The 17,589-nt window shown below is 33.4% G+C and overlaps 1 protein-coding gene across 2 annotated transcripts in view; it reads left to right on the forward strand.

The window, feature by feature from the left end:
• Positions 1 to 16,477, forward strand: part of LOC137396522 (ficolin-1-like) — a 47,360-nt gene extending 30,883 nt beyond the window's left edge. The window contains exons 1-5 of one of the 2 annotated variants that reach the window (XM_068082825.1): positions 2,115 to 2,558; positions 3,627 to 3,845; positions 4,720 to 4,856; positions 13,776 to 13,905; positions 15,992 to 16,455. In XM_068082825.1, the coding sequence (XP_067938926.1) occupies positions 2,129 to 2,558; positions 3,627 to 3,845; positions 4,720 to 4,856; positions 13,776 to 13,905; positions 15,992 to 16,125 (1,050 nt within the window). In that variant the 5' untranslated portion in view covers positions 2,115 to 2,128 and the 3' untranslated portion in view covers positions 16,126 to 16,455. Of the gene's footprint in view, positions 1 to 2,114; positions 2,559 to 3,626; positions 3,846 to 4,719; positions 4,857 to 13,775; positions 13,906 to 15,991 lie in introns of those variants that run through there. The other variant, XM_068082826.1, reaches the window with a different exon arrangement.
• The last annotated feature ends 1,112 nt before the right edge of the window (positions 16,478 to 17,589 follow it).

A 17,589-nucleotide genomic window follows, 5' to 3' on the forward strand; every position in this document is an offset into this window, starting at 1 on the left:
GGCTAATAGTGCCGCACTCTCACAGGGAGCTTAACCAGACCGAAGCAAGAGAACATATACTTATTAAATACATGTATACTAGGATTTAGGTAAAAAACATATTTATTCTATGTATATACATGTATATAACAAAATTTATATTTACTTTTACTCGACCCAGTGGTTGGCTCCTTATGGAGCAGCAAAGGGGTTGCAACAGATCCTTCACAGTATTTGCATACATTATCTACCCAATTTATGTCTACAAGGTTTAGCAATATTATATTTTTTTAGAACATGAAAGTATTTAAAATGTTTAGCTGAAATTTTGTTTGCTGGAAAAACTTTTTTGCAACATCACAACAATAAAATAACTATGGTATGTGTAGTATCTTGTAACCAATGCTGGTTCAAAGCTTTTGCAGCTGTTGCAATACTTAATAGGGTGCTTTATTTCCTTCTGTAAAATACATTATCATGATTATATGCGGTTAGTTGTTTTTCAACAAGTTCCTTGTGAGTAGGCAGCAAGGAAGTAAGTAAAAGTTCCAACATTTTTGCTGCAACTTTTGCATAATGATAAAGACAAAATGTGTGACATTATAGAAAACAGAATGCCGATGATACAGAAATGCACAGTGCGACAACTTTAGAGCAAGTGCTCTGACATCTAATGTGAATTATTCATAAATCATTGATTATTATCTAGATGTACTTAGCACATCTGACAAGTATATTAAAGTTTATATTCAACGTAGTTGTATTCTTTTGTGATATTTTCTTCAAAATAAAATCTCTATTTTTGATTAACATGGCTAGCTTTTTGGCAAGTAAGTTTTTATTGTACTTAAAAACATTAGTATTTATTTCATCAGCAGATAAGTTGCTCATATTACAAAAATGAGATAATTATTTTTTTATGTATTTAATTTCGTAATTCATTAAATAGTTAAACTTACATATTGTACAGTTTTTACTGCACTGCCGCTAACCTTTTCCTAGGCTTAATTCTTCTAGAGCAAAAAAGCTTTTTTACTAAAAGCAATTGTCGTTCATGCGACTTTGAGAGTGATAATTGTATGACAAGTTGTAAACTATGTTGATGTTCTGTAATTTAGAGAAATATTAATAACATTAAAAATGAAAATTGATCAGGTATTTTGGCTGAGTTAGTGCCACAAGTGTACAATGTGTACAAAGTGTGACTTGAAATGTGCCCATGACTATTTTAACAAGTTTTATTCTATGGAGTACATCACTAGTTTTGGAAATGAGCTAAATTGGAACTCGAATGGTTATACACATTATATATTCTATATTATATATACTACTATATTATATATATTCTATATACTCTATATTTTATATATATATATATATATATATATTATACGTATGTATAATATGCTCTTGTCAGAAGGGCTGTTGTCTAGTCAAGTTTGTATTAGTATAGTCAACACTTCTTTAAAATTTTCTGGTAGACATTTATCAAAGTAATGATATGGGCGCATTAGGAAGCGATATTCTTGACTAAAAACCCATTCGAAGAATCTCAAAGCGTACCCAGTATTCAAAAATATAGTAATGCTTTTTCTGTGCTACCCTATCAAAAAGCGGATGATGTTGCGTTTTTAGATTGCGTTAATTTCTGCTCGAATCACTCAGTTTGATTGACTATTTGCGCGAAGCAGACTATTCTTGCTTGAACTGGTATATGTTTGTTTTAAACTAATATTTTTGTTAGTTTTAGCACTTTAAAGTTGTTAGCAATATAAATTAGATTGTACACAACCACTAATCATATTCAGATGTACACAATTTTTAGTAAAATAATTTCAAAAAGTACCAATCGACAAATTATTTTTGAAGATTTCTTACTCAAAGCAAAGCCGCTTAGAGATAATCTTAAAACTGCATGCCCGGAACACTAAACCGTAAGAAGGTTGGCTTATCAATCACTATGTTGGGCACCAACGGCTTGATTTAAACTTCTGTGCAACTCATCAGAGCTGTCAATTATCAAGCAGTTGAGTTGGCTCAATAGATGGGCGGTACGTGTCAACTTGAATGGGCGTGGCTTATTCATGCATCTATATAACACAAGTTTCAGCAATCATTCGGGGCATTCCAGAAATCAGTCTCCTCATTCATGATGATTGCTCTATCAAACGCTTTTTTGCTACTTTTTCTGGTATCAGTTTCTAGCCAACATCTTGCTGAGCCAGCAAGTCACGGCCGAGACCTGGTCCTTTACCGGAAAAACATCTACGCTGTCCGTCGGATTTTGCAAAATGAGTGTCCCGATCTAATTCAACAAAAACACGGAGTTTACGATGACAGCGAACTACCGTTTCACTTGAAGTATGCAAGATTCGTTTATACTGATATGCTTGAAATTCTAACCGAGTGCCTCACAAATCAAACTAACTTCGGTCCAGTGACTGAGCCAATACCTTTGGTAGCAACTCAAAGTTTGGCAAGGGACCAAGCTATTACCGAGTCACTGACAACAGATGGAGATGTGAACACGCGACCTATAACTACCCAGCCTGTCTCCAGTGACCTGCCAGTTCCTCAAGGTAAACAGTTAACAGTCCAAACATAGAATAGCAGAGTGATTGATATGTTAGTACTACAAAAGTTGAAAAGTATTTTTTAATGTTTTAGTGACATTATTCTCACTTTTAAAATTTAATTTACTTCACGATTTTAATGGTTGCCCTGTTTCTAAGATGGTTTAATAAAAATCCTAACTCAACGTTTTCCGCTAAAATTTGTAGCATGAAAGAGGTTCAATTTGTATTAAGTTAAAAATTAATAGTGCAGCATGTTACAACGTTGGGTGTAAAATCAATTTCTAAAATATTCATGAATACGCCGCTGGTAAATTTTACTAAAAGTATTGTTTTATTTGTTTCTCTACAGCAAAATTTTGCTCGTGAGGAAGCAAACCTTTTAATTAAATGGGTTGACATTTTGGAAAGCACCATATAAAACACTTTGTAAATATGTAACAGGAAATGCATTAAATGAAACTGAAGTGTTGTGTTTATAGACTTGCAGCGATCTAAAAGCTTGATTCATTACAATTGAGGTACATGATTGTAATGGTTACTAATGCGAACATGTTATTCCGGAAGTTGCTATTATAGACTGTCAGGAGTTGCATAATCGTGGACTCAGCTGCCCGGGTTGCCCTATTTCTCAGGTTGCGGCTCATAAAAATCTTAACTCAATGTTTTCCACTAAACTCTGTAGCATGAAAGAGGCTCCATTTTTGTTTTGATTGGTTTAGTAGCGCCAAGTTAGGAATGTAGCTTGTTACAACGTTGGGCTTGAAATTATTTTTCAAAATCTTTATGGAGACGCCACTCGTAAATTTTACTAAAAAGTTTTATTTCATTTGGTTTCCTACAGCAAAATTTTGCTCGTGAGGAAGCAAACTTTTAGATAAATAGGTTGACATAAATTTTAGAAAGCACCATATAAAACACTTTATAAAAATGGAACGTGAAAGGAATTAAGTGAGAATGAACTGTTGTGTTTCTAGACATCCACCAAACTATAAGCTTTACTCATCACAATTGACATACATAATTGCAATGCTTACTAATACAAACATGTTATTCCGGAAGTTGCTATTATAGACTGCCAAGAGCTGTACAATCGTGGTGTCAGGTGCCAAGGAGTATACCTAATTAAACCGTTACACGCAGGAGATGAGCCGTTTTCAGTTTGGTGTGACTTCATTGATGATCACGGCTGGACTGTGATTCAGAAAAGGGTGAATGGATTGGTTAACTTTAACAAAAACTGGACGGACTACCAGGCAGGCTTCGGTGATATTGAAGGAGAGTATTGGTTGGGTAAGCTGAAATATGTTATGTTACTATTTTATCTAGTTTGTGAGGCGGAAATTCAATACTCATTCATATTACTAATGATATTATCAGCTGAATCTCATTTTATTGAATAGTTACATGGTTAACTGAACTACATTTTTTAAAAATATATTTGGCTAAAGATATACTAACACAAACTTTCAGTTGATTTGATCAGAAATTATTGATGTTTTTTGGAAATTTTGCGGATTTTTTTTTATGTTTGAGGTGGTTGACAGCCAGGGTGTTTCAAGATTAAAATTGGTCAGCCTTGTTTGTTGTGAAACCGCTTAGATCAAGCAAAAGCACAATTAGGGCATCTGTAAAAAAAATTGTAATTGCAAAAAAAGTTAACAGAATAGAGACAGACATGTTATGCCACAACTTGAATTTAGTAGCGAATAACGAACGTAAGAACAATAATAACTGTTGATATCAATTTGCATGTATTTTTCTTCTAACCCTTGTAACTTTGATAAGGTTTTGTTGACTAGAATCTTGAAATATTCTCAGAAGCAGACAACCTCAAACATCACAAGCAAATGCAATTTAAAGAGAAACACCAGTAATTTTAAATGAAACCTACTAAAATTTAGTATTAATTTGTTTTTAATGACATAGAGATGAAGTTGATAGCAGAAAAAAGCTCTCTATTTATTGTGTGTATTAGGGTGAATCGTTTGATAAAATGACATATTTTTCCATTTGTTGGAGCTAAAAAATATTGAAATTGAATAGCACTAATAACGCACCTGTTGTGCGAGTGTATGTTTGAATTTGTAGCAATGATGACTACATGACAAATGTTTGTTATCCTCGCCAAAATTTTGCTTTAGGAATATTTTTTGCCTGATTTTAGGTTTGGATAAAATTCATGCTCTAACCAGGTTGAACAATCAACTTCATATATTCCTCAAAGCCGCTAATGGTACTAGCAAGTTTGGAATCTGGTCCAGTTTCTATGTAAATGATATCGCGGATGGTTACAGGTTAATGGTAAGTGTTTATGTTAAAGTTTACAGGTACCGGCTAGTGTGGGAGACATTACAAAGTAATTTTATTTCACATATTTCACACTCGAGAAACCAAATCTGTGTTTGGCATTGCACTTTGCGTAACCTAATTTTGTTACATTACCAAACGGCATTTTATTGCCAAACTGTCTACTCTAAGACGGCAAGGACAAGATAGCAAGATACTCAAAAATCAAAAACTTCAAACTTCATGTTTCAAGTTTATAAGCTTTAATTCCTAATTTTATCATCAAATTTGTGCCATATTTTGTCAAAATATTAAAAAATGTAGTTATAGTATCTTCTGAAAGATTGAATCTCCACAACAGTTGTGAAGCAGACTTTTTAATACATTTGACAATAATTACTGCTGTTTCTGTTTACTTTTTCTCAATATAAGTTCTTTAATTGCATTAGTTTGGTTTTTTTGCATTTTAAATGGTTTTAAGCATTGCTAATGTTGTTGAAATTTTCTCTGAGTTGTTTATAAGACATTCAAAATGTCGCTAACAAAAAACTAATGTTTATTTTTACCTAATGTGCTCGGTGCAAGAGTAGCTAAGCAACTTTAATTTGATCACAAAATATTTGTTGGTCAACTGGGGTGTTCAAGTACTGTATGCTTAGATTAACTCTTTTTACTACTAAAATCCGTGTAATGCATCTTCACGAAGCCTTTGCATATTGCCAAGAGCCGTCTGATGCAGCTTTAAAACTCTGACTTCCGTATTTGAATCTCTGCAAAATCTATGGTTGACTGCCTATGCGCATTTATGTAAATGTCCATACAATGAAATATTAACTGACTGTAATTATTCATTGACAACATAACCAACAATCTGTACGACCTTCATGGTACTGACAGTATTGTTCAAATACTTTTCTATAAAATTAGCTTAAATTCACAGAACAGTTTGAGATTTTTTAGATTCACCTTGAAAACATACGTTTCTTTCTTTCAGACATTTGAACTATTTAGTGGTAGTATGGCTTTCGTAAGTACCTTTCAAGTTAGAAAACAAAGAGTTACCTATGTTGATGACATTATAGCTGGTTAAGATTCAGATTTTTGGGATCACACAGACAATTAAAGTAGCAGCACTGACTCTGACAGTGGTAAAAGTATTAGTTTTGTAAAAGTAAGGAACATTGTAGAGGATCGTTTTAGCTTTGTAGCAATCAGAGCCGCACATGACTTTAGTAGCGTAGCATACACAATGCACGAAGTATAAATACATTTGATTTTTTTGCATAGAATCGTTTGTTAACATGCTGCCAAAATAAAATATTTTAAAAAATTTCTAGAGATTATGAAATTGAAAAAAACATTGTATACATATCATGAAGCAAAATTGGCAACTTTTTGGTAAAATGGCAGGTAGTAGGCTGATAGTTAATTTGTATATGGATGGCTGTGGAAAGGTTAATAGGTTTCATATAAAATGTTTTTGATTTGGGGTAAGTTAAGTAAGTAGCCTATCTTGACTGCACTTAATTGAAAGGCAACAATTATTTGCATACATTGAGCCAACAAAAATGTTTTTACAGCCTTTCCTGAGTGTAGTTTTGCTGTGCAAAAACTTTATTTTTTATTGCAGTTTTTCCTTAGCCTTGAACACTTGTGTCAGACGCATTATAGCTACTAAAGTTTCTCTAATTTTAGATCTGTAGACTTTAAGTGAGTTTATTCAGTACTACTGAGAGTGACTATTATATTTCTATTATTAATAATAAAGCTGTAAACTGTGATAATGTTAACTCTTTCACTACTGTGAGCCGATATATCGGCTTTCGTGGTAGTTCAAGTACAGATCGTAAGCCGATATATCGGCTTTTCAATATGGTTTCACTTTTCTTTTAATTACAAAGCCTATGCAATAGCTAGACCAATCAAGCTTTGTCTTCAAAAAAACCACATTGTTGCCAATCAGGTGCAGTTAATATAAAAAACTTTGGCTAAATATTTTCAACAAAATGCGGTGATAAAAGTACCTACCGTAAAACAATATATTGGCTAATCCATAGGGTTTCACTTTTCTTTGCTATATGAAACCTACATATTAACTAGACCTGGGGTCAGCAACCTGCAGCTCCAGAGCCGCAAGCAGCTATTTCATTCCCTCACTGCAGCTCCCTCTGACTTTGAATTTTTTCCTTTTCTAACCATATGCCAAGTAATTCATGAAAATATAGAAGTTTTATCCCTAGATTTTGTAACATAATTAAAAATGTAATTATGGTGATAAATCAAACATTTTCATTTGTTATGCATCATTATTGGTTCTATTATCATTAGTACCTTATCACATGATCGTCACGCGGCTTTAACTTAAAAGTATAGAAAAACTGTACTACCGGATTTGAACGGAGGACCAGATCGCTACGAGATACCTTCTGATGTTATGTCAACAAAACTACTGACAAACAACAACACTAATGCAGATAGTACACCTTATAACAATTTATGCGCCAATAAAATCGCCAAAAGTATTTTATTGTTCTTTGCAAAAGTGTAATTTTGTTTTCCTAGCAGTTAAATCATTATACATGCCACACCTTTGCGTTTTATGGTGCAAACATGGTATAAAAGCATTAAAAGCTAAACAAAAAAGTTACATGCGGTATTTATTTATTTTTCAATTAAAAATATCAAAAGTGTAATTTTGTTTTTTCAGCAGTTAAATCATTATACATACCACACCATTTCGGTTTATAGTGTAAACATTGTATAAAATCATTAAAAGTTAGACAAAAAAGTTACATTTAGTATTTTTTAATTAAAAATATCAAAGGGGGTTTGTGGCTCCCTTTGCTTTCTTTTCTCTGGAAAACGAGTCCGAATGGCTCTTCTAGTACAAAATGTTGCCGACCCATGAGCTAGACCAACCAAAACTTGTCTCCAACAAAACAACCTTGTTGCCAATCAAGTGCACCTAGAAGAAATATTTTTAGTTTGACGATTCCATTTCTAGTTCTTTTTCAAAACTGCAAAAACAGATTGTTTTCTTGTCAAGGAAAAACACACCATGTTAGTTCAACGCCAATAAAACGTTGAATTTTGTAAAAGAGTAGAATTCACGTTGTGCTTATCGTTTAAGAAATTTTGTTTGAAAAGGATGCATCTTACAGTGAAACGGTATCTGTTTTTATTTTTGGGATAATGCTTAAATACTAGCAGTGTATCGGCTTTTCAAAAAATTGTTTCATTAATTTGGGAAGAATATTCATTCGGTAAGATTGTAATGCGATAGCGAAAGAATTAAGAAAATGTCAGAAACGTTTCCAATCTACGGCGGTTTCGTGATGGCAAGTATTAACTGTTTGTTTTTTAGTTTTTAAGAGCCTATAATTACATTTCCACATGTTTTGCACCTACAACACAGCAGAGTAAAACATGGTGAATCATTTGATACCAAATAACTTTAATGTTTAAGTTTAAATTTAACTGTAAATTTAAGATCAATCAGGATCACATTGAGATTCTGTTTTTCAAGATACGATCTAAGGGTGGCTATAACAATAACACGGATGCGCAGTGCTTTAGATTTGCACATTGAGCACTGCTCATAAAATCAGACATCACTCCAAGTCATAATGCTAACTGTAATGATATGCATGTAATCGCTATATTAAAATTAGATACACTATGCCGCTTCAAAGTAGGAATTTACTTCAACAAATCTTAGACACAAACTATCTTGTCTAATTATTTTCAGTCATGTCTAATGGGTGTTTAACACAGTGGCCCAGCTTAACTGCTTCTAAATATCATTCGATTCATTTGTTTGTTATTAGTTTAATTTCTATTTGGTCACTCTTTGTATTATTAATGATATAGAAGTCTCTAAACTATTGGTATTATCCATTACCTTGTGTGTAATATTCTTGTCTTTCTCATCCAAAGTCAGTTTAATATGTTTTCAATAAAATATGCAGTCTCAGATGCACAAACTATGGAATAATAGTGTAGTTTTTAGTGCCAAGTCAATAAGAATTCATAGATCAGCTGATTCACTCTACACACCACCATGATGTTGTGTCATCCTATTCATAGGCCTCACTTATTTTGATTATTCACACATCTACTGTTTACAAGATCTTTGGGTTCAGATAAAAATTTTGTTAGCAAGAGATTTAATTAAAACTAGGTATATTTATAAAGAATATAAATGGCGACATTTTGCCACATTAAAATCTTTTCATCAATAAAATAAAAAATTTAAAAAAGACTAGCTTTAAAGTTGCCAAATTGACAAACACAAAATTTTACAAATAGGTTTGCCTTTTTCGAAAAGTTTTGCTACATTTTCAAATAATTTTAATTTAGAGATTGGCTTTAAATTTATGAATATGCGTGTTAATTTTTTTATTTGTCGCACAAACTGTTTTAAAAATACAACAGAATGGTAGTAAAAGTGCACCACACCACTCACTCAATTCACTTTATTACATAAAATAATTGTTATATACTGTAGATTTATTTCTGTGCATCACTCGTTAAAAACAAAGCATAATCTTTAATGTCAATTAAGCGCCACCGGTTAATTTAATATTGTAATAGATTCATTTAATTAATCTTTCTGTCTTTTTACCTTTTCACAAAATTATAGGTCAGTGGCAAAAAAGGAAGGAAGTAGTAAACTATTTGGGTTACTTGTTACCTAATAAAGATATACCCTCATACAAACAGAACATAACTTACTGTCACGTTTGAAAAGTTCATTAAACAAAACTCAATCATATATGTTTTGTCAAGTATCAAGTTGGACAATCAGAGAATTGAACTCTATTCGTGTTATGTGACTATCTTAATGAAATAAAGTTTCTGGAACCTTCTAGATCTAGCGCACATCTCATGCTGCTAAAGCCTGGTTTCCATATGACAGCGCAATGATCGTACGCTGCCCAATGATCGTGCGCACTGCATTTCTTGAGCCACGTGCAGTGTTTGCGTATTGCGCGTAGGCGCCATGCTTGCATTTGACAGGGTGGATAATTTCCTTACTTCATCGTATGAGAGAAATATTTTTTTAGAAAAAAACAGCCCTTCGTGGCGAGATTGCGCTGTCATATGAAAAGCAGGCTTATTCTTTTGTACGGGAGACCGATCTTTTCGGAGCCACAGCCCTTCGTTTTAATTGTGAGATAGGTTGAAAAGGTCTAGCGGTGTATTGTGGGATACATCATCGCATGCACCCACTGCAAGGATCCATTCTGTTGGATCCTTTCGATCAGCGTGCGCAGGTCGTGCGAATGTCGCACGCTGACGTTTCTATATCACAGCTGGCCTACGCACGACGTCGTGCACCTTGTTGTGCACCTCGCGCTGTTATATGGAAACCAGGCTTAAAGTTGCAAGGATCTTCTAGTCAGTTTGAAAACTTTTATTTCATCATGCCTGAAAGACCAGATAGAAGGAACATAGCTATAACTGCAGTTTGGTAAATCATTAACCCTTTAGCGACCGGGCGCTTACGGCTGGGAATTCCCCAGCGTACCAGAGCATTTACTACGGCGATCTGAGCCTTCGACTCGACTGCGTAAAAACTGAATATACGTCCAGTAAACTTGAGGTAGATACATAAATTAACATGCATAGGAATGCTGAGAAATTTCTCTACAAACTGATGTATTTTTTATGTAAATAGCTTGCAATTGCTATCCTGCAGAAGTCTCAACTTGTTGAAGCTCTCAATATTTTATTTTCGTACGTCATTTTCAATTGTGTTTTCTAAATGATAGAAGTAATTGAAAATTTTGTACAAACAGTAGTTCTATGGATTCATATGTCCACAACAATTTGCAAAAGAAATTGGTCGCCCAAGAGCAATGAAAGTGGAGTTATGATCTTTGATGCAATGCGGGAGCGCCGCTCAAAATGCTCAGCGCGTGGCCCTAATTACAAGCGAAAAATGGAGCCTTGACATGGCCGCCTAAAATTAGTTATAACTTTCATGCTAACTGGCATACAGCCACAAATAAATATGCATTAGAAAGCTTAGAAATTTCTCCAGAGACTGCCGTTTATTTCCTGCAAATTAGCTGTAAAAATTTTGGTCAGTGTCCTGATTCGACGAAGCTGTCAGCTTTTTACCGTAAAATATCGATAATAAATATTTCTTTACAAGCAATAGCTCTAAGAAAATAGTTTATGATAAGCATCTGCACGGCGGCAAATATGTTTGCTACACGCAGCAAAAAAAATTGGTTGTCCAAGTGCATCAAAAGCAGAGTTATGCGCTCACATGCATTGCGCGTGCAGCTCTTAGAAATGCTCATGACGCCATGTCTGTAAGCAGAGCACGAGAGGGCTGACAAGACCTGACAGGCTGTGCCATCAATGCTATAACTTTCGTGCAAATTGGCATTTAGCTGCAACTGAATATGCATTTGAAAGCTGAGATTATTTTCTAGACTGATTTCTTCCTCCAGACAGCTTGCAAAGCTTTACAACTTGAGATCTATATATTGATAGTTATGATTTTTTGCTGATTTTAGTTATGATCTTATGCATTTCTCAAAACTATATTTATTTATTTTGCATATAAACACATTGCACAAATTCATGTGTGCTGCAGCAAAATTTATTGTGCATAAAATGAATTGAGTTGTGAGCCTGCATTGGCACATTTGGTGAAGCAGCACAAGACAGAAGGCAACATTTATTACGAGCACAAACAGCAAATCATGGACTGCTAGAAAGCATGTGAACTGAACTCTTTGATTATATGGGTGCCCTAAAAAGGGCAGTCTGTAACAAATAAAACCTGTAAATGCACAACAAGTACAACCTGTAAATGCACAACAAATACAATACATAGACAATGACATTTTAGCAAGTGTATGTACAAAAGCAAGTGATACAAAGCAATGAAGAATTTGCACACGCTAAATAAGTTTTAAAATGAATTTATTTAGCATGGTAAGCATCAAAACACGACTCGCACAAAGGTACTCCGCATGCTAGACATTTAAATTTAGTTTCGCTTCGCTTAGGTTTGTTGTCATCACCGCGCTTTTTGCAGTGCCTACAAATTCTGTATTTTGCCGGTCTACCTTTCCCTGGACTATTTGTCACTATTCGATGAGTAGAAGAAGTTGAAGCGCGGGGAGTACTGTTTTTGCGGCAAGAACCGGTATATTCAAATATCTGATGAATTAATTTCTGTCGAAACTGCAAGTCAGTTATTTTACAGCTGCTATGAATTCTATAAACTATGGCCGCATTGTATACACAAATATCTAATAAATGAAAAAATAGTTTTTTATACCATTTCATGGTTTTACGCGCAGCATTATAATAATGCAAATTTTGATCCGATTTGTCAACTCCCCCCATGTATTTGTTGTAATCCAAAACAACAGCTGGTTTGCAAACTTTATCCCCTTTATAATTTACTTTGCCTGTATCTGCGACATCCATGTTTTTATGCATAGTTGAAATTACAGAAATATATTTTTTATCTCTCCAACAGCCAACCATACTTTCCCCATTAGAAAAGCTTGTTGTCTGACCTTTTTTAATTAATTTTCCATTATACATTTTCAAATCTTTGGGGACACCTTTTCTGTTTGGACGCAAAGTTCCACAAACATGAGTATTATTTTTTACAAGTTCAGCTGCTAACTCTGGCGAATTATAAAAATTATCCATAAATAAACAATGACCTAAATTTAGTAAACCACTCATTAATTTCATGACTATGTTGTGAGTGACTCCTCTACCAGTTCCTTCGGCTTGCTCCTGCTCATCACCAATGTACACAGACAGCTTGTGCACATAGCCAGAGACAGCATCGCAGAGAGCAAACAGCTTTATTCCGAATCTAGATCTTTTAGATGGAATATACTGTCTGAAGCTGAGTCGCCCTTTCCAAGCCAGCAAGCTTTCATCTATAGATATAAATTTACCAGGCAGCAAAACAGAAGATAACTGGTCACATATCATGGCAAAAACACTTCCTAATTTGAACAATTTATTGCCAGCAGGGTTTTCCGAATTGTCAGTGAAATGCAAACTGCTTAAAACCATTAGAAACCTGTTTCTTGAAATCATTTTACTAAACACTGGCGTAGATAACAAAGGATCAGTAGACCAGTAAGACGACAAAGTAGGCTTTTTAACAATACCCATAAGCAAAACTAAACCAAAAATTCGCCAAATATCTTTTTCATCGACAAGCTGCCAGGCATCGCCATGTTTTTGAAGGCCATATCTATTTGTTTCATTAACTATAATATTCATGATGGCCGATGTAATAAACAGCTTTAAATAGCCAAAAATACTTATCTGACCAGGAATTCGGCTTCTTACACCTGCCAAGCTGTCATCAAAATGAAATTCTTTGGGTTTTAAATCGGCTTCTCTCTGAAATCCGTCATGACTCCCTCCTTCAACGCCGGCCGTTTCACTCTCACTTTCGTACTCCGATTCACTCTGTCGAATTTCTTTTTCACTTTCATCTTCTTCTTCATATTCTTCTGCACTGAAATCCTCTGCTTCACTTTCATACCAGTCGATATCTTCCTGTAAACGAATCTTTTTAGCAGCGCTTGAAATATCGCATCCGTTCTTGATGATAAGCTTTCCAAAAAGAACGATCAACTTTTAGCAACGTGTTCTTTTTGCACATGCGCATAATGGACTCATTATTGCCTCAAAATAGTAGTGTGATATCTTTTAAAACTCCTAAAAATATTAATTAAATATTTTAGTGCCGTTTTTAAAATAAATAAATGAATTTAAAAAATACGTATCGAAGACTCAGATCTGACGGGCAATTACGGGTTTGGTACTCTGAGACTGCGCTCTCAGCCCGTAAGATTACGGGAACAGGAGTCAAAAGGTTAAAATGCTATTCTTATTTGTTGAATTAAAATGTGACCTTCTGTGTTTTACCAGATAAGTAATGCTGGGTATGAAGGGAGCTTAGATAGTTCTTCTTTGTCTTACAACAATGGAATGAAGTTCAGCACTCCTGATCGGGACAATGATGGCCATAGTTCATACAACTGCGCAGCTGGATACACAGGTTTGTACTGTTGCAGCATTTTTATAACTCAAAAACCTTGCAGCACTTTTTGTAGCACATTCTTGCAGCATTTCAAAGCATATTTCATTTCGAAAATGTTATCAAAATATTAAGCTGAAGCTGTTAATAATATATATATATATATATATATATATATATATATATATATATATATATATGTTATATATGTAAATATATATATACATGTATATTATACATGTATATATATTATATACATATATATATGTATTATAACATTAATATTTAATAATTATATATAACAATTAATATGTATGGATTTGCAACATCTAATACATATGAAGAAAAAATTAATTAAAAAATACATATATATAATTATACATATCAGAGAAGCATTTCTATCTGCTGATGTCTATTGCTTGCAATTAACCTACAATGATTTGATAACCTGTAATTTGTTAGAGCTTTCAATTTTTTTGTTTTATTCCAACTTTGAAGGCAAATTTTTATTTTGCAGCTATGTTTAGCACTGTTGCCTAAAAGTATTTTGCATTGATCAAAATGTTTTACAGCTTGTAGCTAAAACTGGTTTTTGATTTGCCTTAGGAGAGAAGTTATGAGCATCGATCCATCAAAAGCCTTATACAACCACAAATATGCTATCAAATAACATGCTATGAATATGAAAGTCCTATTACAGAAAGCTGTCATCAAAAAAATCACTTTTATAATCCTTTTTGTCACTTTTAAAATCACAGTCGTCACCTTTTTTTAAGTTGGTAACCAAAACAACCTCTTTCTTTGCAATTGTTATTTTAATACAAATATCTATTTTTGTGGCAATGGGTTAGGATGAAAACCTGAAACTTGCTCAGCTTGAACTTTTGCTAGTCAATAGCATGGGTCAACCAGCAAAAATATTTGGGTGAAACAAAAATATTTGCATCGTTCGGCCAGTTGCGTTCTAAATATTGCTTATGTTTAAAACGATTTAAACTGTCTAATCGTTGTTCAATACCTTCCACAATGTCTTCTGATCTCAACTCTTCTTTTGCACTACTGAACTAGTTAATATTAGTTTCTAAGCAGAGTTCTGGCAGAGCAAAACTTTTATGTGTTGAATTTTGCACAAATAATTATCAGCGTTTAGCCGCATTTGCACTAATGACCACTTATAGCATAAAAACTAGTGAGTCATTCATCAAACTTTTGTAAACCACTTTTTAGACACATCGAAGTATCAAGACCTTATCAAACTAGTAACTACTAATGGTGTGATACTGTTTTTAAGTAGTTTTTTAGGAGTTGCTCTCAAAGTTGAAACAACAAAAAAATTTCTGTGTCGGTGAAAAGACTAATCTGAACTGAAACAATGAAGAAATTAGTTGTTATTCATGTAACTGATTCATTATTAGTTCGATTTCATGGACAATGTTTTACTGATCACTTGCTATGGATGATTTGTAAAAATCAAAGTGGGGGTCAAATGGAGGTGGCACTCAACTAAATGGGTGGCATTTTATATTTCAGCTCTTCTATAGTGGTAGTCATAGATACGTGCGGTTCAAAGGAAAGTGGCGTTCAATTAAACGTTGGATGATATGTACAGATGGTTTGATCATACAAACCTGTATGTTTGTATGATATACAAATATATAAATATATATATATTTATATATATATAAGTCATATTTATATATATATATTTATTTATATATATATATATATATATATATATATATATATATATATATATATATATATATATATATATATATATATATATATATATATATATGTATATATACATGTATATATATACATGTATATATACATATGCATGTATATATACATGTATATGTATATATACATGTATAGCCTATATATTTATTTTGATATATATATACAAGTCAGCTTCTGAAGGAAATGTTCTTTTGTTGCTCAATAACATTTTGTTAACAAAGGCATTTTAGATCTTACTTGCCATATTTAGTTTGATTGTGCAACTATCTTTTTGCTAACAGTTTTAAATAAAGACAAGCTAGATAATTGATCATTTATATAAAACTCACAGCTACTTTGTACTGTTTACATCTGAATGTTGTAGGTTCTTGGTGGTTCAAAAACTGTTTGCAATCTCAACTGAATGGAGTGTATGGTGCAACAGGATGGGGAGGAATAGTTTGGAAGACTACGGCCAATCATTTCACGGAATCTGTAATGAGAGTGACCAGAAGTTAACCTTCACATAAATTCACTTCATGAATCAATTCATGAGAGCATCTTGAAAGAAATGACACTTTTTTGGAGGATAAAACACTTGCCCATAAACAATATTTTTAACATGAATGTCATTTTTTATGCCGTTTTAACATTTTGTTGGAAAACTTTGCTAAAAAACAATAAAAATACTATAAAGCTTACTATGTATATAAGTCACATTAGTATATTAGTATATACTTGTATATTATCATGTCCTAAAATATAGTAACTTGCATAGAAATTTGTTTGATGGTTTGTGTTCGTTTTGGCTTAATCGGTGTAGCTATATATCTTGATTATCAAAAGTTTGTTTCGGGTCAAAAACATGCATCAATCAAAGAAAACTAACAATATTAAAATACATCACTTATGCATGTCTAAGAATTTTGTTATTGGAATATGATTTCTAGCTATTTCCAGTGTTCTTGCGTAGAACTATTATTAGCATATGCAAATTCGACAAAAACAAAATAATTGTACAAATAAACTTTTTTAAGCATCTTCAAAAGCGAAACATTAAACTAATGTAACATACAAACATTCTTGCTAATGTAAACAAGAAGTTAGTCAAACGAAAGGCTACAGTATACATGAAAACAACACTTTCAAAGCAAATCTCAACGATATAATGATTAAGCTTTCTTCATACACTGGTTCCAAAACCTTCTGGAGTTCTTCATCCTTCTAAGTTTTACACACATACCTTTGACCTTAGTCATTACAGCAAAAAATACTTGGACCTGATGCATGGTATTAGCTAATGTTGGCAGGGTCAATAAAATAGTTTTACACCATCTAAATCACTAGGTTACATTTAATCAAAAAATCAAATGTACAAGTTGTAAGAATATTCTACTTCTGTAAAGGATGAGCAGTGACCCTTTTCTTCTCCTTTCAGAACCGGCCACTTGTTTCGGTAGTATTAGAAATTATTTGTATAAATGTTATGCAAAAAATAGAGCACTCGATATGTAACAGCAATCCGCCATGGTGGCTCTCCATGTTCTGACTTTTTTGGTTTGTTCTCCATGTTTGATGCTGTAGATACCATCTACTTAGCTTGGACTACATTGCTACCATATTCTACGTTTTTGGTCAGCCGCTCATCCGGCCAGACTATCAATCCTTCCAGTTTTTTGTACCGCTCCTTTCTGAGCTTTCTCTCTTTCAATTTAGCATGATTAAACCAGTTTCCTACCAATTTTCTGACAAATATAGCTGTAGCTCTGCTTCTGCTGCGCTCTCCTACTAGTTAGAGGCTGTAAGGGGCTATACTATACTTATCAGAAACGCAATCAGTTTGGCTTAAAAAGGATATTGTCAGACCACATAATCTATGTGTAGCTGCTCTCCTTTTGGCCACAGCATCTCACTCTTGTTGTTTTAATTCTTTTACTGTCATTCATGTTCAAATTTAGGGGTTTGCCTACTGAATGCACCTTC

This window comes from Watersipora subatra, chromosome 5 (genome assembly GCF_963576615.1).
Source record: "Watersipora subatra chromosome 5, tzWatSuba1.1, whole genome shotgun sequence".
Taxonomy (NCBI): Eukaryota; Metazoa; Bryozoa; class Gymnolaemata; order Cheilostomatida; family Watersiporidae; genus Watersipora; species Watersipora subatra.